Source organism: Acanthochromis polyacanthus, chromosome 2 (assembly GCF_021347895.1).
Source record: "Acanthochromis polyacanthus isolate Apoly-LR-REF ecotype Palm Island chromosome 2, KAUST_Apoly_ChrSc, whole genome shotgun sequence".
NCBI lineage: Eukaryota > Metazoa > Chordata > Actinopteri > Pomacentridae > Acanthochromis > Acanthochromis polyacanthus.
Window position 1 is genome coordinate 29,715,695 of NC_067114.1, and position 20,208 is coordinate 29,735,902.

General features: G+C 40.1%; 1 protein-coding gene and 1 long non-coding RNA gene across 3 annotated transcripts in view; one reads left to right on the forward strand and one right to left on the reverse strand.

The window, feature by feature from the left end:
• Nucleotides 1–13,063: 13,063 nt before the first annotated feature.
• On the reverse strand, nt 13,064–18,663 carry LOC110955147 (uncharacterized). Of its 2 annotated transcripts, XR_007937484.1 has the most exons (5): nt 18,419–18,663; nt 18,127–18,323; nt 14,830–14,927; nt 14,416–14,493; nt 13,064–13,141 (listed from the first exon to the last, which is right to left on the reverse strand). It is a non-coding gene; the product is annotated as an uncharacterized LOC110955147 (long non-coding RNA). The 2 variants fall into 2 exon arrangements; XR_002595979.2 differs by having other exon boundaries at nt 18,127–18,663.
• igf2bp1 (insulin-like growth factor 2 mRNA binding protein 1) overlaps nt 17,373–20,208 on the forward strand; it is a 64,702-nt gene continuing 61,866 nt past the window's right edge. The window contains exons 1-2 of the mRNA XM_022200027.2: nt 17,373–17,616; nt 18,653–18,713. Of these exons, the coding sequence (XP_022055719.1) occupies nt 17,442–17,616; nt 18,653–18,713 (236 nt within the window). The 5' untranslated portion in view covers nt 17,373–17,441. The remainder of the gene's footprint in view (nt 17,617–18,652; nt 18,714–20,208) is intronic.

Sequence of the window (20,208 nt, forward strand, 5' to 3'; positions counted from 1 at the left end):
GGCAGTGACTCCAAACACACATCAGACGTGGTAAAGAAATGGTTCCATCAGGCTGGAATGAAGGTTCTAGACTGGTCTCCCCAAAGTCCTGACTTAGACCCATCAAGAACCCGAAGAACTGAGTCAGAAAGACCACAAATGTAGTGTTAAATTTGTCATCTTTCTGTCTCAGACTTGTCATTTAAATTGATAGTACGATGATACTGCCACCTCCATGCCTGATGGTAGGTATAGAGTCCAGAGGAGTTGAAGATAAAGCAGCAGATGGGGGCATCAGGATAACAAGAGAGGTGGATGAAGTGATGCCCTCATCATGGCTAGTGTCTACCAGACTGTGGGGGTTAGGGTTATGATCTGGGGTTGGTCAGGTTCACCAACGTTATGTTCCCAAAGAATGAGGTCAGCTGATAACTGAGGATACTGAACAACCAAGTCTTTACATCAATGGAGGTTTTCTTCATGTTCCAAGATGATGAATCCAGGATTCATGGGTTCACATTAAGAATGAGTGGATCAGGGAGCATGAGATGGATTGTCCTCCACAGAGTCCAGACCTCAGACCCACTGAAGGTCTTTGGGATGTTCTGGAGAAGACTTTGGCCCGACTCTCCCATCATCAATAGAAGATCTTGTTTGAAAATTAATGCGGCTCTGGACAGAAATAAGTGCTGTGACATTGCAGAAGATTATAGAAACGATGCCGTACTCAAAGCTAAAGGCGGTCCAATGAAATATTAGAGTGTGCCACTTTTCTTTTTGGCCAGGCAGTGTATTTGTTCTTTTCCCCAAGTGAAGAGTGAAAATGTCCACCAGATGGCGATGTGTACTTACGGTTTACCTCACTTAAAATCATCTTTGAGATTAGTCAAAGATTGTTAATATTCTCTTTCCAGTGAAGTTTCTGAGGCCCAGTGGCAGTTTGTAAATCCAGTCAAAGCACAAGTATTTTCACCTTTTAACCCAAATAAAAGCTCCAAGGAGCCACATCCATTATTTCTTTACAGACCCGGTGCTGCTCGTCTACATGGACATCGTGATGAAGTCTGTCTTCTCCTGGTGCGTGTGGACAGTTGATCATCTGTGAATATTCAGAAATTCAGGGACCTGTTCCCAACACTTAAATCTTTTAAAATGCAAACATTTTGATGGGTTGATTTGACATAATGGTGGTAGCTGTGTGACATTTAGGGTCAAATCTCTGCATTAGCTGACGTAAAATAAAGTTCTAGTTGAGGTAGCTCCTACATGTACTTCACCTCCTCTATCTGAACATGCCTGGACAATTTCAGACAGTTAACACTGGAAATTAAATACATTTAATTATCAGGAGAAAGATAATTCAACTAATTGTAGTTTGCTGGTTGAACGTAATTGCATTCAAAGTTGTCATAACTTAAAAAGACTGACGCAAATTGCTTTGTTAATGTTGTTGAGCCAAATGTTAATTTTAAGAGCACATTAGGAAATTAAACCTATGCTCTTGCATCCAGATGTTAAACTGATGTTCCTCCTCCTTTAGTAGGCGAAAACAAACTCAACACCTTCTGTACATCACTTTAATGACAAACTTCATGGTCAGATGTAAGGAAAACACTTTACTGAGCGTATTTTATGAAAAAAGCGACAACAGAATGGTAAAATTGAACTTTGAAAAGCTTTCTTATTGATTTTATGCTGTTACCCGTCAGTACATTAATGACAGGTTGGCTCTTTCAGGCAGCATGAGACAGTGTAAAACTCTGGTACATGATTATTTTGACACAGATATTTTCTTGGACCTTTTTACTGTCTGTGAGTTTAGCTTTTTGTACACTAATATTAAATTTGGACCAGCTGAACTACTTCCTGCATCTGGATGATCCAATCTCAAGTTTAGCAGCAAAGTTTACCAATCAGATGAGTTACTTTAAAATGGTAAAATGATGGTGATTTAATGTGATCCAGACCTGGAAGACAAATACACATTTAAGTTATTAGATGTAAGAAAAATGATTCTGGAAGCACCGTTAATTCTGTAAATGCTGTACTATGTTGTATATACTGCTTGTACCACATTACACATTCTTATTTTGCATACTTACATGTTTGTCCTGTTAGAACTGATCAACATATATCTGAACACATTCTTGCTGCCTCTAAAGCTATTCCACTTTTATATTTCACACTACACTGCACCTTTACAGCTTCTTTGTCACTTCTATGTAAACTACATTGTGTTGTCATAATATATTACTAATTAAATAGCATTAATTTAGATACATTAATATGGAGGCTCACACCAGTAATGCTAATTTCTTTTAAATCACTTCTCAAACCCACTTTTATAGACTCTCCTTCAGGTAAAGTTATCTTTTATTTCTAGTTTGTCACTTTTTGTCCCTTTTAAAATGTCCACAGCTTGTTGTCCCGCTCTCCAACCTCCTGATCTTCATATTTATATCTTTTATTTTGTGTGATGTCTTCTTTAAATCAGTGATATATTTTGTATATTTTGGGCATTTTTTTATGTTCTAATCACTCTTATAGCTGCTCTACAAATAAACTCATTAATATTATTGATAATAGTGTTAAATGGCCCATCATTCCTCCTCAGGTCTTCAGGTGTCCATTAACCCGTCCAGCGGCGTGCACGTGTCGGGAGCGCGCGTCTCAGTTCACCCCACCATAGAAACCAACGAGCCGGCCCCGCGCGCGCTTACCGGCCCGATTGACGGCCGTAAAGTTTTCCTCCGCGCGACCCTCCGCCGCGGATCGACGTGAATTAAAATCCTCTCGCGCGCAGACCGACCGTCTGTCCGGTACCGGCGCCGGTTACGGGTGAAAAAATCGTTTCATGTTTCGATGCTCGGGCTCGGGCTGCTTTTATTTATTTATTTCCGTGGTCGTTTCAGGGCCTCCGTGGAGCCGAGTTTAGGCCGTTAAAGGCGGAAATGAAGCGGCCGGTTGGACACAAACACGTTAACCGACCAGCATAAATTATTCATGACCGTTAGTAATCCGACGGTTAATAATCTGACGGTTAGCTAGCAGCTGAGGGTTTAACGTCCGTTAGTCATGAAACCAGAACATCCGAATTAAAGTGACGAATTAGGTAAAAGTTAAATATTTTTTGAGCTAAAATGAATTTATTAAGATTTATTAATCAGTATATTGTGTGTATTTATTAAGGAGAAGACAGGAAGGAGCGTTTAAAAGGTATTTCCAAGTCATGTCACAGGATAAGCTAGGCTAACTGTTAGCATACTATAATAAGTTAAATTTTAATTTTTTTTTTTTGCTTTTACCAGACAGTTCTTATCATAGTTCTTTCTATTTCTCTGTCCCTTCCTTAGCGGGCCTCTCTGCTGGAGGCCCCGGCTTCCCCTCCCCGCCAGGCCCTGCTGCAGCGCCGCCTGTCGGCCGCTGGGTGGCGCTGGTGCTCCGGACAGGAGGACGGTTAGCTAGCTTTACTGTGGGGCTATTTTTTTACTTTACTACCTCCAACTGCAACCAGAATAAAACAAACAGCCTGAGTGGTTTTAGGCTTCATTAAAGAAAGTTAAACAAGTAAAGCATTAAAACGAACTAAAGGTATTTAAAGATGGGTTCTAGTATTTTTTATTCTTGTTAAAAGCACTAATAGATGAGTAGGAAGTCGACTTTACAATACACTGTAAAAACATGTTTTTTTTTTACAGTAAAGTTCCAGCAGCTGTGGTTGCCAGAACATTTTCTTCATTTACAGTAAAGAAATGTTTTGATACTGTTGATTTTACAGTTAAAAAATGTGCTTCACTACATATTTTACATTAAAAAAATAACTTTTAACCTTTAAAATCTTGAAGATTAGTGAAAATACTTAAGAAATATAGTCTGTGTGTCCTATTAGAAATAACACAGCTTTACTTCATTATCACCAGTTTGTGTATTTAACATTAAATATGTGGATTTTTAGCTATTACAGTGATCATAAATATTAAAGATATGTCCTTTATTAACACAAAAGTGCATCAGTTTGACCTGTACAAACTGTAATTTTTACATGAAATAAAGCAGCACAACAATATGTACATCTGAGAAAAAATGCAGTCTTTTGAGAAATTAATGCAAAAATTTCAGAATTGATTTGCAATTTTCCATTAAATATCTGTTTATAAATGCATTTTTCTCCTGATCACTTTATTTACGGTGATTTAGTGCTATATAAACGGTATCTAATCTCTAAGTTTTTCACAGTAAAATTTACAAACATTTGTCTACAGTGTAACACTTTAAGGGGCTCGTTAGTTCCATAAACCGTAAATGGTTAGTTCCGCCTCCACCTGGCACGTTTATCTATAATAATAATCTACTTTATTTTCTGTATTTCTTTAAATAAATATAAATAGCAGCTACCTCATTTCTCATTCATAGTCTGTAAAGTGAACATTTATTGTTTCAGCTCCAGTTAAACCAGTGTTTTTAGTCGTTCCTGACTTTTATTTTCCACAATGTTCTGGTCGCTCTCCTGCTTTGTTTTTACTCTAAATACAGGCGACAGACGGCTCACATTTTCTCATGTTTTCTGTCTGTTTTCTGCCTGTTTTCTTTCCTTCCCTGCCCTCTGATCAATCCCCTCCTCCTCCTCCTCCTCCTCCTCTTCTCTTTCTCCATTTTGTTCTCCTCCTGAAGCAGCTCCGGTTCTCCGGTTCTACGCCTCATGACCACCGGAATATTCCTCTAACCGGTGAGTCCGACTCACAAACGGTTAAATCCACCCCTCCCTTCTTCTTCCTCTTCTTCTGCTTCTTCTTTTTCTTTTTTTAAATTCGATCCTCCAATCCTCAGAGGCCGGAATGAAACCACGCTGCCGGATCCGGACTGACTGAAGGACCAGATCCAGACCTGAAATCAAGTGGATCCAGACCAGACCAGCAGGTTTCTGTTTGTGGAACTTTTAATAGATTTTACCGGATCGAACTGATCGATTTTTTTTTTAAATTTCTAATCAGTAACTATTAACAGTTTATTCAGAGGAAAAACGTCGGATTGCATAAAAAACAGCCTCTAATAATTAGAATCAGCGGTTAAAGCTTTATTTTATTAATTTTATGCACTTTTACTGAAGTATATCAGCTTCTCCTGACTTTTACAATTCTTTTACAAAGCTTATATATTGAAGGCTTTATAATTTATTTTAAAGCTTTTGTTATATTGCTGATTCACAATATTAATGTAAAGCACTAAAAACGAATTGATTGTGATATTTATTGTAGATTAAACTACCAAACACGATAAGAGGGAGCTGAAATGAGCTTCAGCTGCAACATTTAAGTGATTTTCACATTGTAGAGTCAAACATTCTATCATTATGAATATATATATGACTCTGAAACAGTCATCTTTGCAAAATAAACAGTCTAGTTTTAGCACTTTTACTGAAGTACGTCCAGCTTATGCTTCTCTTTGAGGAAAATCTCCTACTTTATACTTTATTTTAAAGCTTTTCTTGCATTGCTGATTCAAATTATTAATATCAAGACTAATAACACTCATTGATTGTGATATTTATTGTAGATTAAACTGCCAAACACAATTAGAAGTTATTAAAATGAGCTTCAGCTGCAGCACTGAGGTGATGTGAACAGTGTGAAGTCAAAAATTAGTTTATTTTGCTGCTAGTATTTTCTGCTTTTACTCATGAAAGGACTTTTAAATATTCTCACACTGTGTTGATACTTTAGTTCTTCTTCCACCGCTGATTATAAACCTTATTTAGCTGCTTTTGCTCATTAATGATGACGTCTCAAACTTCTGCTGTCTCTTTCTATTCTTGGTGTTTTTGGCCTGCAGCATTCTGAGCCTTCAGTGAAATTCCTTCACAAAAACTCACATTTCATCCTGACTGAACCGGGCTTTTTCAGTTAACAATAATGAAGTCAGTTCATCAACAGATCGATCGGCTTCTTGTTCTTTGTTTCTTCTGTAAAATCTTCTCTGGCCCCCAGTAGTTGAGTGAAACGTTTCAGGTCTGACTTTAACTAACTTGAAAGCTACAAAAAAAAGGAAAAACTGACCTCACTAGAAGCTTTCTGATTGGTCAAACCTCCCCTGATCTGCTCAGCTGTTCAAGTGGAATATTTCACACCATTTATGGCATCAGAACAGCATTTTTATCTGCTGATAAATGAGACTTTATCAGAGACAAGAGCATAAAGGGCCTGCGTTTTTCCCCTCCTGAATCTTATGATGTGATTAGAAACAACCGTTTGGGTTAGAGCTAAATATTTGGAGCAGTGTTATTCCTTTGCTCCACAACAGTTCAGGCGAAAATGATTTTACGTCCGCCGGTCGCTCCTTAAGCAAGTTAAGATTTGAAGCTTTCAAACCAGACAATCGTCTAATTCAATCAGATGTTCATAGTTTTCTATCTTAATTGTCTGAGCAGTCATTCTCTGGTCAGCACTGTGGGAGGAGCTCTCTAGGTTTATGAAATAAAAAGTTCATTTATACAAACCGAAGATTTCCTTCTGCGTACGTAGAGCTTCAGGTGAAGATTTACTTCATGTTTAAATGCTTTGGATCAGCTTTGGAAGGGAAATCCTGCAGCTGTAGATCACACAGGTCACACATTTTAAATATTCTGACAGGCAGAGTTCTATGTTTGGGTTAGGGGATGAATTTAACCTTTTTATTGGAAGATTTTTCTTTTCCTATTTCACACGTTGACAGTAAACTGATCAGCTGATGAAGTTCATTGAGGATTTATTTGCATTATTATATCATCAAACACATCCGTAACAACAAACTTTGCTGTTTTTTTGGAAACTTTTTCTTTCCAGGGATGTCAGACATAATGTCATCTATGCTCTCATGTTTTTAGTTACATTTTCCGTGTGAGATCAAAAGAATTTCCTCAAATTTCCAAACTGAAATCTTTGTCAGAATTGCAAACTTAAAATAACCTTTGCTTTTCTCGTGCTGTTTTTCTTTCTGCAGGCCTTTTCTAAACCCATGTCCATCTAAATGAAAGCAGATTTTTCTCCGTACACGTTTGGCTTGTTGTCTTTTAACAGCACACCCTGTAATCACTTTGTTTTAATCATTAAGAAAAGATTGAACTCCAAACTTCAGAACTTTCTGTAAACGTTTGGAAACTCGTCTCTCCAAAACAGCTCCTGAACAAACTTCCCATCAGAGTTAGAAATAGTTTTAACTTTGCAATGATCACTAAACATTTAGCTTGTTATAGAAATAATCAGTTAGATATTTATCCTCTTGATTGTTTTTGTAGAATTTCAACAGAAAGAAATATTTAGATGGAGTGCAGCCTGGTTCTTTTGATGACTGGAGAGTTATGGATGAAAAATCAACATGAATAGATGTAAAGTTTCTGGTTCTTGCAGAGAAAATGTTGGACATAAAGACTGTTTGTGCAGCTTTGAAAAGGCAGAAAAACAGAGACATTAAACTAAAATGGAATATTTTCAGTTCAAATTAATCAAATTTAAGCCTCCAGCTATCTAATGAACACATGGACGATTTAACGAGCCGTTTGAGCTAACATGAAACTTCTAAACACAAACACTCTGTCTTTAGCTGCACTTATTCATTTATTTTTATTTTCTTCAAACTGTTTTATGACAACTTCAGGATAAAGTTTGAACTCAAGTAAAGAAAAGAGTGAGTGAACATTGAGTTGTTTTGTTGAATCTTTTCAGGGTTTAACTTCAGGATTTCTCTCTTTTTGTGTGTAAAAAATCCAAACATCCAAGTGGAGTTTATAGATTTTGATCATGATCTGAAATATTTCCGTTAAGATCCAGCTGCTGTGCCAATCAGCTGAAGACAACAGTATATGTAATTATGTCAGAAAATCCAACATTTTTGGAAGTTAACTGTGAATAAACACACATCCCTCTTTCAGGAACATCTGTCCTCGTTCCTTCATGCGAAAAATGCTCCAAAACACATTTTTCAGACTTATCTCTGGTATTAGAGGAGCTTTAGGCAGGATTTGCTTTTACATTTCATCCAGTAATTGGAGGAAAATCTTTGTCCTTTGAAATTGACTCATTCAGGGATGGTGAGTTTCAATTTTAACTTTTTTACGTTTGCTTTTTTGTTCTAAAAATGTTCAGAATATACATATAAATGCTGTTTGATAATACCAAAAGAGGACCATAAATAATAAGTACAATAATAACAGTAAGTCCAATAATTCCCCTGAAAAGATGACGTCTTTACAGCCAAAACTCTGGAGCAAACTGATCCTTCCTTGCATCTTGTTTTTGTTTCGTCTTAGTGCCCTTTTTCCAGCTTTATTCCCAGTAGAACACGTAAACAACACAAATAAAACCACAGTAATCCTCTGTGACAGTAAGTGAAGCAGGGTTTTTTAGTCTGTTAGAAGGCTGACTGAATGAGTTGAGCTTTAAAACGTAACAGACGGTTCATTTCAGCAGACAGTGAAGCCGTTCCTTCTACTTTCTGTGTTATTTTACTTCATGCTGACTGAGCTGATAACGTCTTAGAAGGCTTTAAGTAAATGTCTGTTTTGTTTCCTCTCCATGCAGACGATGAACGAGCCTTGGAGTCTCCACCTTCACAAACCGAACGTCTGTTGAATATCTTTTCTGAACGAACAACGGAAGGGACGGGAAAACTCTGAAAACGTGAGTAGAAAGTGAGGTAAGGTGTCCAACAGCTGATAAAACGGTGTCTTCAGGTCCATTTAGTCAGATCTGTGGAGCTTCCATCGCAGCAGGTGAAAGGTTTGATTCTGTCTGAACACTTTAAACTTATGTTTAGTAACAGTTAAATGAGACTTAAAAGGACATAAAGCTGACGGTAAAAGGAAACAATCTATTAAATTAGCTGACGTGAAATGACAAAACAGTGTAATCAAAGTTAAATCAAATGTAGGGACCGTTTCTGGACTTTACCTGCTACTAAACAGCAGCGGTGGAAGGTCGTAGTTCTGTAATCAGGTCCAGTTTAAGGCATTTACGTTCTACTTTATTTTCAGCTCATTTAGACTTCTTTAATCTTTTTCTGGGGGGATATTGCACTTTTGTACATTGTGACGTATTATATACTAAATAGATATTAGTCCCACTTACATAGTGATGCATCAAAAACATCTAATTGTGTTCTAATAATAATAATAATGATGATTATGATTAGTTGAAGAAAAGACTAATAATGAATGGAGTAAATCCTTCCACATTTACATGATGAGGCTGTTAGAATGACTTCCAGCAGCTTTTACTCATTTTTGAGTTTCTTCTGCTTTTTAAACATTTTTTATGCTTTCTAAAATACGTTTTCTAATTTTTCGGTCCGTTATCCAACCACAAAGACCAAAGTTTTCGAGTTCTTCAATCTTTGTCGGTTCATTCGTGTATATATTCTTAAATTTTGTGTTTTTCACATCCTTGTGTTCTTCCGTTTTTCTTATTTATACTGTAATATAGCGTACATGTCTGATGTCTTTCGTTTATAGATGTGTTCTCTGGATTTTTCTTCAACTTTGCTGCTGTTCCGTTGCAGATTTCCCCCTGTGGGACTAAAAAAAGGATTTTCTGTTCTGTTCTCTATTCCAGCTGCACAACAGGTCACACAACGAATAGTTTTCTGGATTGTAAAAGTGTTACGGTAACCTAATGAATGCAGAACTTTATACTTTTTGTTGATAGTTTTTGTCAAAGTAAAAGTTCTGAATACTTCCTCTGCTGTTGTTAATTTAACCTTTGGTTCAGAAATCAACTTTTAAGACATGTTGATCCTTAAAGAGTTGAAGAATCTTTCTTGTCATTATGCGATCAGTTTCCACCAGTCACATGTTGTCGGTAATACCGCCTTAAAAGTCACCATTTAAAGACATGGACAGTAGAACATGTAGTGCATTAAAAAAAGTAAAATAAGGAAATCAAAATGGAACAGAATGATTAAAGTGCAGCCGTGCAAGGTGCAGTTTTTTTTATTCTTAAAGGCATTATGGAGGATGTTTTTTTTGTTTAATTTGTCTGATTCACATAAAATGAATATACTGACCTTTAGTGGACTTGTATGTGTGGTCTCTAAAAGAATTAAAAAATAATAATAACTGTGGACATGGCAGGACCTGAAAAACATCAGCCAATCAAAGCGCTCGGACCGAGGTGTTTGCTTTGCTCCCTTTCCTGTCAATCGAAAATCTTCCGGCTCAGGCCCAGTTACGTAGATTACGTACGCCTTGGACTTACGTGTTTTCTGTATGTGTTGCTTTGGTATAGCTTCGTAGTTAGCTGGAGACTTGTTTTGCTCATCTTTTTTTACATAATGGCAGATAAAGATCCAGGGGGACCCAGCCGTAAAAGAAAGGCATTTTTTGAGGTCAGAGAAAATAAAAGACGACTGGATCGTGAGAATGCAAAAACAAAAGTGATTACTGGCGAGTCATTTGGGCGATGGCGTCAGCTCAAGCGACAAATGGACCTAAAGACAGATGCCTTGGTTGCTAAATTCCTTCTGGACAGGTAAAATGTATTATTGTATTATACTGCGGCTGTAGGCAACTTCACGAGTCCTATGCAAGTTTCTGGAGGGGGGCGTTTCTTCGTAAATGTTAAGAGGGGGGAGGTTAGAGGTGGGTGAGGGAGAGGTTGTATGTGCGCATGCTACGTTCAAAGTCGTAGGAAATTAAATCTCCTCTAATGCCTTTAAAAATGAATGTTTTTTTGCTGATAACTCGGTAAACTTTATTTTAAACCTCCTTAAAGGAAACACATTAGTGTAAAAGTTGTGTTTACAGATGCAGCTGTTCACTGATTCCTGTTGGTTTATATTCGTCGAGTTTCCACTTCCAGGAACAAATCCGTCTGAACAGAGTATTTTAGTACGATGACAACAAAACCAGACAGTTCCACTACATTATCCACACACACTAATGCAGTAAATACCGGCTCTTCCACATTTACATGTTGAGGCTGTTTAACGGGTCACACAGCTGGATTTTGTGGATTGTAAAAGGTCCAAACAGCCCAGGTTCAGGAGGAAAAGCTCAAAGCAGCTGGAAATGTACATGTGAGGTCACGTTATAGGAGAGAGAGGGGAAGAAATAATTGGAAAGAGAATGAAGAGAAATAAGGTCCAGGCTGGAAGAGTGTGTCTGCTGATGGAGGATCTCATTAGTCCAGCAGACATCCAGCAGAAAATCATCTGAATACACGCAATCAACACGCTTAGAGCTGCAGACAGAAGGAGCCTCACACATGACTGACATACTGTAGCTCTTTTAACTTCTGACACGGTGAGAAAGAAGGGATTTAGCTGCTGCTGGTGAGCAAATAAACGAGTCCAGCAGCAGAAATGAAGCCACAGCTGTGATGAAATGGGATTAAAATGAGCCAAAATGAGAATCTTTTACGTTCTCTGTTCAGGTTTAAGGACATGAATGTCAGAAAATAAAGCCTCAACACTGCAAAAAAAACACATTTAACTGTGATTATGCACCGGAAATGGAAATCCATCGTCAAATGTTCCTGTTCTGCTCTGGAAAACGGATGCGTCGACCTCATTATTTGGGTTTTGAACGAGGTCTTTTCTCTCCATCCTGAGCATCATTACAGTCCAGACCATCTAATGAGGACCTCTCTGTGTGTTTGTTTCAGCAGGAAGTCATTGAAGACGAGATGTTTTCTACCTGAACGCTCCAGGAGGAAACATGTGAGCAGAGGCTGGTCTTCTGGAGATGCCCTCAGAACCTGTAAGCAGTTGCTGTGTGCTTTCTAAATGGCTTTGGATCGGGGTTTTTTTTCTGTCAGATAAAATAATAATGTCCTTTTTTTCCCCTTCTAGCACCAGGCAGTGACTTTAAAGTTTCACTGTGAGATTCTGGCTTCAGTTTGAAATTTAAATCCACCTGAAGCCTCAGATGTTTAACTGTTCCTTACTCTGCTCCTCATGTTTTAGGTCTCATTTTGATATTTTATTGATTTTATTTCTTGTGTTTGTCTTTTTTGTCTCATTTTTGACATTTTGTGTTTCAGTTTTATCATTTTTGTCTCTTTTCTTTCGATGATTTGTGTCTCATTTTGATATTTTGTAAATTTGCTGTCTAATATTTGACATTTTAGTCATTTTGTGTCTTGCTTTTGTCTTTTTTTTATCTTATTGTTGACATTTTGTGATTCAGTTTTGTTGTTTTTTCGTCTCTTGATGTTTTATGTGTCATTTTTGACATTTTGTCTTTTAGTTTTATCATTTTTTGGCTCTTTTTTGATGTTTTGTGTCTCATTTTAACATTTTATTATTTTTTGTCAAATTTTTTTGACATTTTAGTTGTTTTGTGTCTTCTTTTTTTTTACCTTGTCTATTTTTTTTGTTTCATTTTTATCAATTTTTGGCTCTTCGTTGATGTTTTGTGTCTCATTTTTATTAATTTTTTATCTAATTTTTGACATTTTAGTCATTTTGTATGTGGTTTTTGCCTTTTTTTCTCTCATTTTTGACATTTTGTGTCAAAATTAAAGGACAACACTTGTGTCTTCATGAAAAACATTCATGAAAAGACCAAAACCAGCAGCGCTTTAGTGCGTCTCTGTTTGTACCTTTGAGTTCTAAATCTGTTCTAATGATGTCAACTTGTTTGACGAACTGGTTTTTAAGGTTTTTAAGGTAGGGTAGTTTTCTTAAACAGCAGATTACTTTAGTTTTTTAGCAGCAGAATGTTTGTATTCATGGTTTTGAAGGAACATGGGACAGAGATAGATCTGTGACAGATAAATGAGGTATGAGGCTTTCAAACAGCTGTTAGTGGGATACATCTACTGTTGGTTTTGGTCTTTTCCTGACTGTAGAACATGACTAACCTCCTCCTTTAAAGCTCTGCCTGTTTGTAGTGTAAATAGTAGAGTTACTGTTAATATTGTCACTGAATTCTTGCTGAAATTCCTCTAATCTTTCAGTTATTAGTTTGACAGGACGACTTTTCATCATCTCTGAAGGTTCAGCTCCGACAGAAAGAACATTTGACCTCATTATGAGACAATGTGACCACCAGGAAACAAAGAAAGATCCAAAGCAGGTGAGTTCCTCCAGCACAGTTAGATGGTCTGAAAAGCATGAAGTAGGAGCTTTATTTCCTCGTCAAACAGCAGTTTAAAGAGACGACAGTGAGGCTTCAGAGGGAGGGTTTTACCTGCAATGCAGAGATCTCACGTTACCAGTGTGGAGGGCAGAGATGAACGTTAACCCTCCTGTGTTTCCCCCAGCCTGTTTGTCTCCTCCTTCTGCATTCCCGCCCAATTCCCCCTGTTCCTCTGCAGCCTTTGACCTCCCAGCATCCCCTCCCCCAGCAGCAGCTCACTCTGACCCAGGCAGGGGAGGCTGCTGATGGACGGCCCAGAGGAGAGGGCTCCAAGAAGACTCATTTCCTTGTTTGCCTTCCTTCTAGGTGTGTGATTAACCCTCCTGTTGTCTTCATTTACAGGCCCCCAAAAAATATTGTTTCTTTGTCTGAAAAAATAATTTAAAAAAATCAGCAAAAAATTCCCAAAATTTCTGAAAATTTGCAAAACCTTCAGGAAGAAAATCCAATAATTCCTTTAAAGTTTTAGTTTAAAAAAAATACCCCAAATTGGTGAGAAGATTCTTGTAAATATTTTCAAAAAAAATGAGTAAAAATGTTCCATAGAAAATCCTAAAAATATCTAAAGTGACTACATATATATCAGTTAAACTTCTGATATTTTATTTAAAAACAGTCAGAAAAAAAACAAATCAACCAAAATCCAGCAAATTTCACTGCATTTTGGTTGATTTTTTGTGTGAATATTCTTAACCATTTTTCACATTTTCTTTCCACCAAAAAATGTTCAAAGATTTCCCAAAAATTTGGAACATGGACATCAGAAGTTTCACTGTGAAAATATATTTCTTTCCCCACATTTTCAGACTTTAAAACGGGTCAGTCTGACCTGCAGGACAACACGAGGGTTAAAGAATTTAAGTCCGGTGGTGGAGTCCAAAAGTAGCTTGCTTTTTATTCATTTGATGCAGCTTGAAGAACATCTGCTGCTGTTTTGGTATAAATTCGTCAATAAATCTTTCAAACTTGATGCTTTTGCTTCTTAAATGTGAAGAATTTCCTTGTTTTCTTGCCTTAACATCATGAAACATGGAGTATTTTGGCTTTTTAGTTGGACATAAGACATCAGTGTGGATCTATAGGGAGCTGTTGTTTATTGTTGTTGTAGAATAAACTGTTGCTATGGTAACTGGAAGACTCAAACAATCAGCTCCACTTTCCTGCATTACATGTACGTCAGTCCTTCAAGCCTTAATTCCACTTTTACTCAGCTTCAAATTCAACCTTTATTTAAATTATTCCAGTTTTTGAGCCGACCCTACAGACGCTGCAGCACCTGTTGGTTCTCTCTCTGTGTGAAAGGGAGCGTATTTTGTGTTTCTCACCTCCAAAGACAGGTTGTTTGACCTGAGGAAATGTCCCAGAGCCCACATGATGATCAGAAACACAGCAGGCAGGTTTTACTAAAAGAGTGGAGAGGAATGTCCAGGTAAGCTCAGAGTAGAAATACTTCAACCAAATACTGGTTTTAGTGGATCACAGACTAAAGATGGAGACTCACTGTGGGTCACAACCTCAACACAAAGGGTTTGAGGATTAAAAATAACAGCAAAGCTTGACCTTTGACGTCTAATTTAAAAAGTCTTAGTGTGGTAAAAGTCACCACACTTCTGAGGATTCTTCTTGTGCAATAAGAACAAAACATGAACATTTACTGGATTATTAACGGAACACAGAGTCTGACAAAAGAGAAATAAACACTAACATGATGTTCAAACCTTAATATTTAGGATTCCTACCTTATTTTAACTTTTAAAAGGAGGTCACCAGTGCTCAGCTGAAGTCTCAGAACATGTTGCTCCTGTGGTTCTGTGACCCTGAGCAGCCCTGGCTGTGACTAATGAAACAGAAAGAAGTGAGGGAGAGCCGCTCAGAGGACGATCAACTGAGTCTGCAGCAGAATGAAAGACAATTAAATGGACACCTCGAACGCATTCTGACTTTAGAACTAACAGCTTATTGTTCTTCTTTACTACATTTGGGGCTTTTTAATCCAATTAAGACACTTCTAGGACTGACATCATAATTCTGGCTTTAAAGCTGGATTTGATGATTAGATTAATTCACATTTTAATAATTTAATTCCTCCATGTCCCAAACAGATTAGATCCATATAGTTATAGTCTCACACACACATACATAAATTAATCTTGAATTTATTTAGAAAACTGGTTGCTTCAAACAAAGGTCGTTCACAAAAACAAAACAAAAAAACAACTAAAGTGAGAATTTCCATGAATGCGTTCACAGCCAGCAGATCTCCTTCTACTACACATTAATCTACTTAATGCACATTCATTTTCCCTCATGTTTCCTCCATTTTTGACTGATTCAACAGTTGCTGTTCAACCACATGGAGGGTTTGTCTCCATTTTGTGCACAGAAGCCATTTTCTAACCAAGCTAGCGCACAACGTTGCCACGTCTGCTGCGGACGCGCACATTGTTTCTGCAAACTCTGACCAGCTTTCCTCAAACAGCAGAGAGCGACGTTTCAAATTTAACTCAGATCTGGCGGAATTCACGCCGAACCAGAGCAGCAGAGAGCCGGAGGGACCGGTGAGCGGGGAGAGGCCTGCCGGTGCACCGGGCGCTGCCTCCATTTTGAGAGCCTCCGTCCGCACAGAGGGGCGCGGTGTGTGCGGCGCTGTAGCCCAGCGACTGCGGCATTTACTGCCAAACCCTGTGCGCAGAAACACGCCGGGAGCCAACACGCATGCTCAAGTTGTACTTTGGAGTGTGGCCGCTGGAAGCCGTGACCTCTGCTGACCAACTAGTAGCAGAATAAGAGCACAAAGTGTCCATGAAGCGGAGGGGCGGTGCACGGATCCGCGCCTGCCTCTGCAGTACCATATACGTTGTTGCAGGGAGGTGCGCGTGCGTGTGGACAATAACGTATATGACGCTTCCTCTATCTCTCTACCTGTGTGGGGTGAGTGGAGGTTCTTCACAGGTTCCAGCAGCACCTCTGCGACCCCTGGAGCACACCGGGGCCCTCTTTTGTTCTGCTCGTTCCAAGAAGCCTGGAGGTTCACCACAGGTCATTTATGTAACACCATCACCACTAACTTCTTCTCCTCCACCACCACCACCACCACGCATCATGTTCATCCAGAGAGGGCGGGAACGTTGGAGAGGTGGGGGTGCAGCTCTAGAAGCAGCAGCAGGCGGCGTGTTGTTATTTAAATGTAAAGCAGGATGTTTTTTCCCTATTGTTTCTCCTTTTTTGGACCACCTAGGCCTTCAGCTGTGCAGTTACACGCCTTTGGCCGTTATCTCACGTCTATATGCTCTAACGTGAACCCGCATTAAGCGCGTGTGCGTGTAGACACACACACACACACAAACACACACACACACACACGCAAAGCTGGTACAGTAGAGAATAGAGAGAGCCTTTGCTTGCGTGCACGTGCGCGCGCTCGAGGGTATACACCACGATGAACGCGCGCGTACAGCCTATGTTTTCGGGCTAATTGAGCGAGGAGCGCGCGTAAAAACTTACATTTTGGGCACAAATGATCGCGCGTAAAAGCGATATTTTTGGCACAGATATTTTTTGGCACAGATGAGCGCGCGCACATGCGTGCACACACAGGCTATAAGGGCCACGCACGCGCTCATCTGGTGAATACCCTCGGATGAGAAGGGGATGCCCCCTCCCCTTCCCTTCCTCCTCTCTAACCTACTCCAAACGCACCACGTGGTTTCCTCTTTGCAAACAAAAAAAAAAGGAAAAACCGTGAAGCGGAGTCGGTGAAAGGGGCGGCGTCACCCCTCCGCCGGCAGCAGCAGCAGCAGCAGGCGGATCACCGAAAGAGGGGAAGGGTAGAAAACTAGAGAGAGAGAGAGAGAGAGGCGGAGAGAGACGGAGAGAGACGGAGAGAGAGAGGAAAACATTTCTCCCGATCTGATCCCGCCATAGTTTTTCTTCCCACTCCTCCACCACAGACCGACCCATCACCAAACCCACCCAGTCCTCCTCCTCCTCCTCCTCCTCTTCAGAGGCTACAGGCTTTATTCTGCTGCTGGGGACCGAGCGGCTGCACGTCCACGGATTCCATTTCTCCTCCCGCTCCACTTAATTCAACTGGATTTACAGCTAAATTCAACCTCACCATCTGGCTCTGTTTTTTTTTAATTAACATTTTTTAATTTTAATTTTCTTCCCAGAATTAATTGCACTCTCAGACCTTCTTTTTCTCCCTCCAGTCAGAGTGGCCACAGTGACAACAGCTCGTCTTGTTGCGCTGTTGCTGAATTCAGGAGAAACTTTTTTTTTTTTTTTTTTTTTTACTGGCTTTAATTTTTACTTATTCCGGGCTTTGTTGTTTTTCTTTTTCGTTTGCACCATGAACAAGCTGTACATTGGGAATCTAGGCGACAGCGTGACTGCTGAGGACTTGGGGAAAACCTTTGACGACCATAAGATCCCCTACTCCGGACAGTTTCTCATGAAAACCGGCTACGCGTTTGTGGATTGTCCAGACGATCAGTGCGCCATGAAGGCTATCGAAACGTTTTCCGGTGAGTTAAGGTGGACTTCTGACCTGCCTCTCTCCTTACTACCTTTAGTTTCATTCATTCCGCCGGTAGCCGGTTGCACGCACGCCTCCAGCCCGGTGTCCCACTTTCAGCCTCCGTTAACATGCGAGGCTTCTAGAATAAAATCCAAGTGTTATTTTATGCTATTTTATTTAATTGTAGTGAATTGTTTGGAGTGTGTGTGAAGGAACACACACTCCGAGGAGCCATTCAACTTTTGCAGGGGGAGGGACGCCGTAGTGGAAAGCTCTACACTAGAACAGCTCTTCTACCAGACACCGGTGTAATTTAACACATTAGATCATTAGAATCATGTCTTAATTAAAGCTCCTGTACTTTTGCGCTCATTACAGCCGTCCTGCTGTCCTCCAGCTCCAGCAGTGCACCGAACAGGCCTACTCTGTGTGATCCAGAATGAAGCCTCGCTGCCTCCCCTCCCCCTTTAAGCCCACAGTCAGTCCACTATGACAAAGATAGGAATATATATCTTACCCGGTGTGAATGCTAAATGCAGGATTTCCCCTCCACACATCCAGAATGAGCGGTACAAGCCTGGTCGGTGTGCTGGAGCTCGGTGGATCTCGGTTTCCTCCATATGCGCGGTGAGGAGGGAAGGTCGCCATGCCGGTCAGCTCCCTCTGAATCCTCCTCACCAAACTCCCAACACAGCCCGTTTATTCAGCAGCGAGCTAGAAATCATTTGAGCACAGCAGAAATAATAATAAAACGGTCTGTGAGGATGTGAGGAGCCGTTAGGAGGCAGAAATACGACCACTACTACCACCTGCTCCTCCGTTCTGCCCCTGTTTACTGCCCTCTGAGGCCGTCCTCTTCCTCCTCAGCTCCTGTTTACGGTTCTACATCTGCAGCAGGTTTTATTTCTAAAAGTTACATGTTAAAATGAAGCCCCCTAACCCCAGCATTTCCCTCCACTGCAGGCCTGACCAGCTAGTAAACAGTTAGCATGTTAGCTTCACTGTTCCTCAAACCGACGTGTGTTTTTTCTTCTGTTTCTCAGGTAAAGTGGAACTTAAGGGGAAATGCATGGAGGTCGAGCACTCCGTCCCCAAGAAGCAAAGGTAGGACCCAGCATGGAGCCTCACACACCCTGCCCGTCCCCTAAAAGCCCCATAATACCCCCATGTGTTGCGTCAGGCCTTCTCGCAGCTGAACATCTGAGAGGGTCTGCTGGCTTCAGGTGGAGGCTGGAGGTGTTCAGCCTGGTGCTGTTTCTTGGTGTTTTTGTGTGACTGTGGCGCCTCAACTTTGTCGGCCATTGCTGTGTGGCTGAGCTGTGCCAGTTCCAGCTACGTGCCGTGCTGTTCTGTGCCGTGCTGAGCTGTTCTGTGTGCTTTTGGTGATTTCTCGTCGTTCTAAACGCTGCTGTTGGTTGAAAACAGAGAGCCTAGCCTCCCGTTCTGTACAAACTCGTCACATTTTGCTCTAAAAATCAAGCTGCAGGTTCTTCTTCTAACTCCACGTTTTATTTCTTGAATTTAAAAGCTGTAGCAGCTCTGTGTGCAGTCTGGTGTCTCCTGCTTCCACCTGAACTTTCTGAGCTCTTTTTGTGCATTAGTGTGTTCCATAATTCACGTTATTTTCATGCATGCAGCTTTTAGTAAATGTGCTTTGGTTTACTGTGACCTCTGGCTGCAGATCAGTCTCTAAATTCATGCTTTTTGTTGTTTTAGTTAAATGCAAAGTGCTGCTTATTTTATTTCACTTAGTTTCTAACTTCATAATGCAGTTTCAGTCAGAATGAGGACGTTTGCTTATTTTAACGGAGCGTTAATTATTTTAAAAAATGCACATTAATTCTTTGTTCCTTCTGTAATTTCTTGTAAAGCACACACGTGTTTATTGTGAGTGTAATAATAATTTTGAAGCTCTTTTGTTGCCAAATGTGTAGATGTTTATTTATTCCAGCTAAACGTCTTCTGGTTGATCGTGCCTCTAAACCTTTTAATGGGATCTGGACCTGTGACGCTTTATTTATGTATTTATTTATTTTTAAATAAACGTTCTCGGTTCAGGGCTGAACTGGAGTCCATTGTAGATCATCTGCTGCTGTGATCAGACTTGCCCTGCTTTTAAATCATTATAGAATCCTCCTATTGCCCATCATTCCTGGCTGTAACCTTTGGCACAGATACGAGCTGAGCAGCTCCATGTTCCGCCGTTTGGCCACATGTGAGCGTAATGTGTGCTACTCATGATCAGAATGGCCCGGGGACGTAAATCACGTCCTGTAGGTGTGCTGTCGGCTTTAAATAAATACTATTATTGGGTGTAAACAGTTTTCATGTGGCTTTGTGTGATTGTGGCCAAAATGTAAAAAATGAGGCGGTTTTTGCGCAGCCGCCGTGCGCCACACGCGCACAGTAGAAACGCTGCAACATGGCCGTGGTGCAGAAATGCCACCAGTGTGGTGTTTTTGCAGATGAGTGGCGTGAGGCTGTGTGATCCAATCTCGCAAATTATCGTGAAACTGTCCACGCTGAGGATCCAGCAGTGAAATGTTCTGATCTGCTTTAAATTGTTCTGATGGATCCACAATGATAGGGCTGATTTATG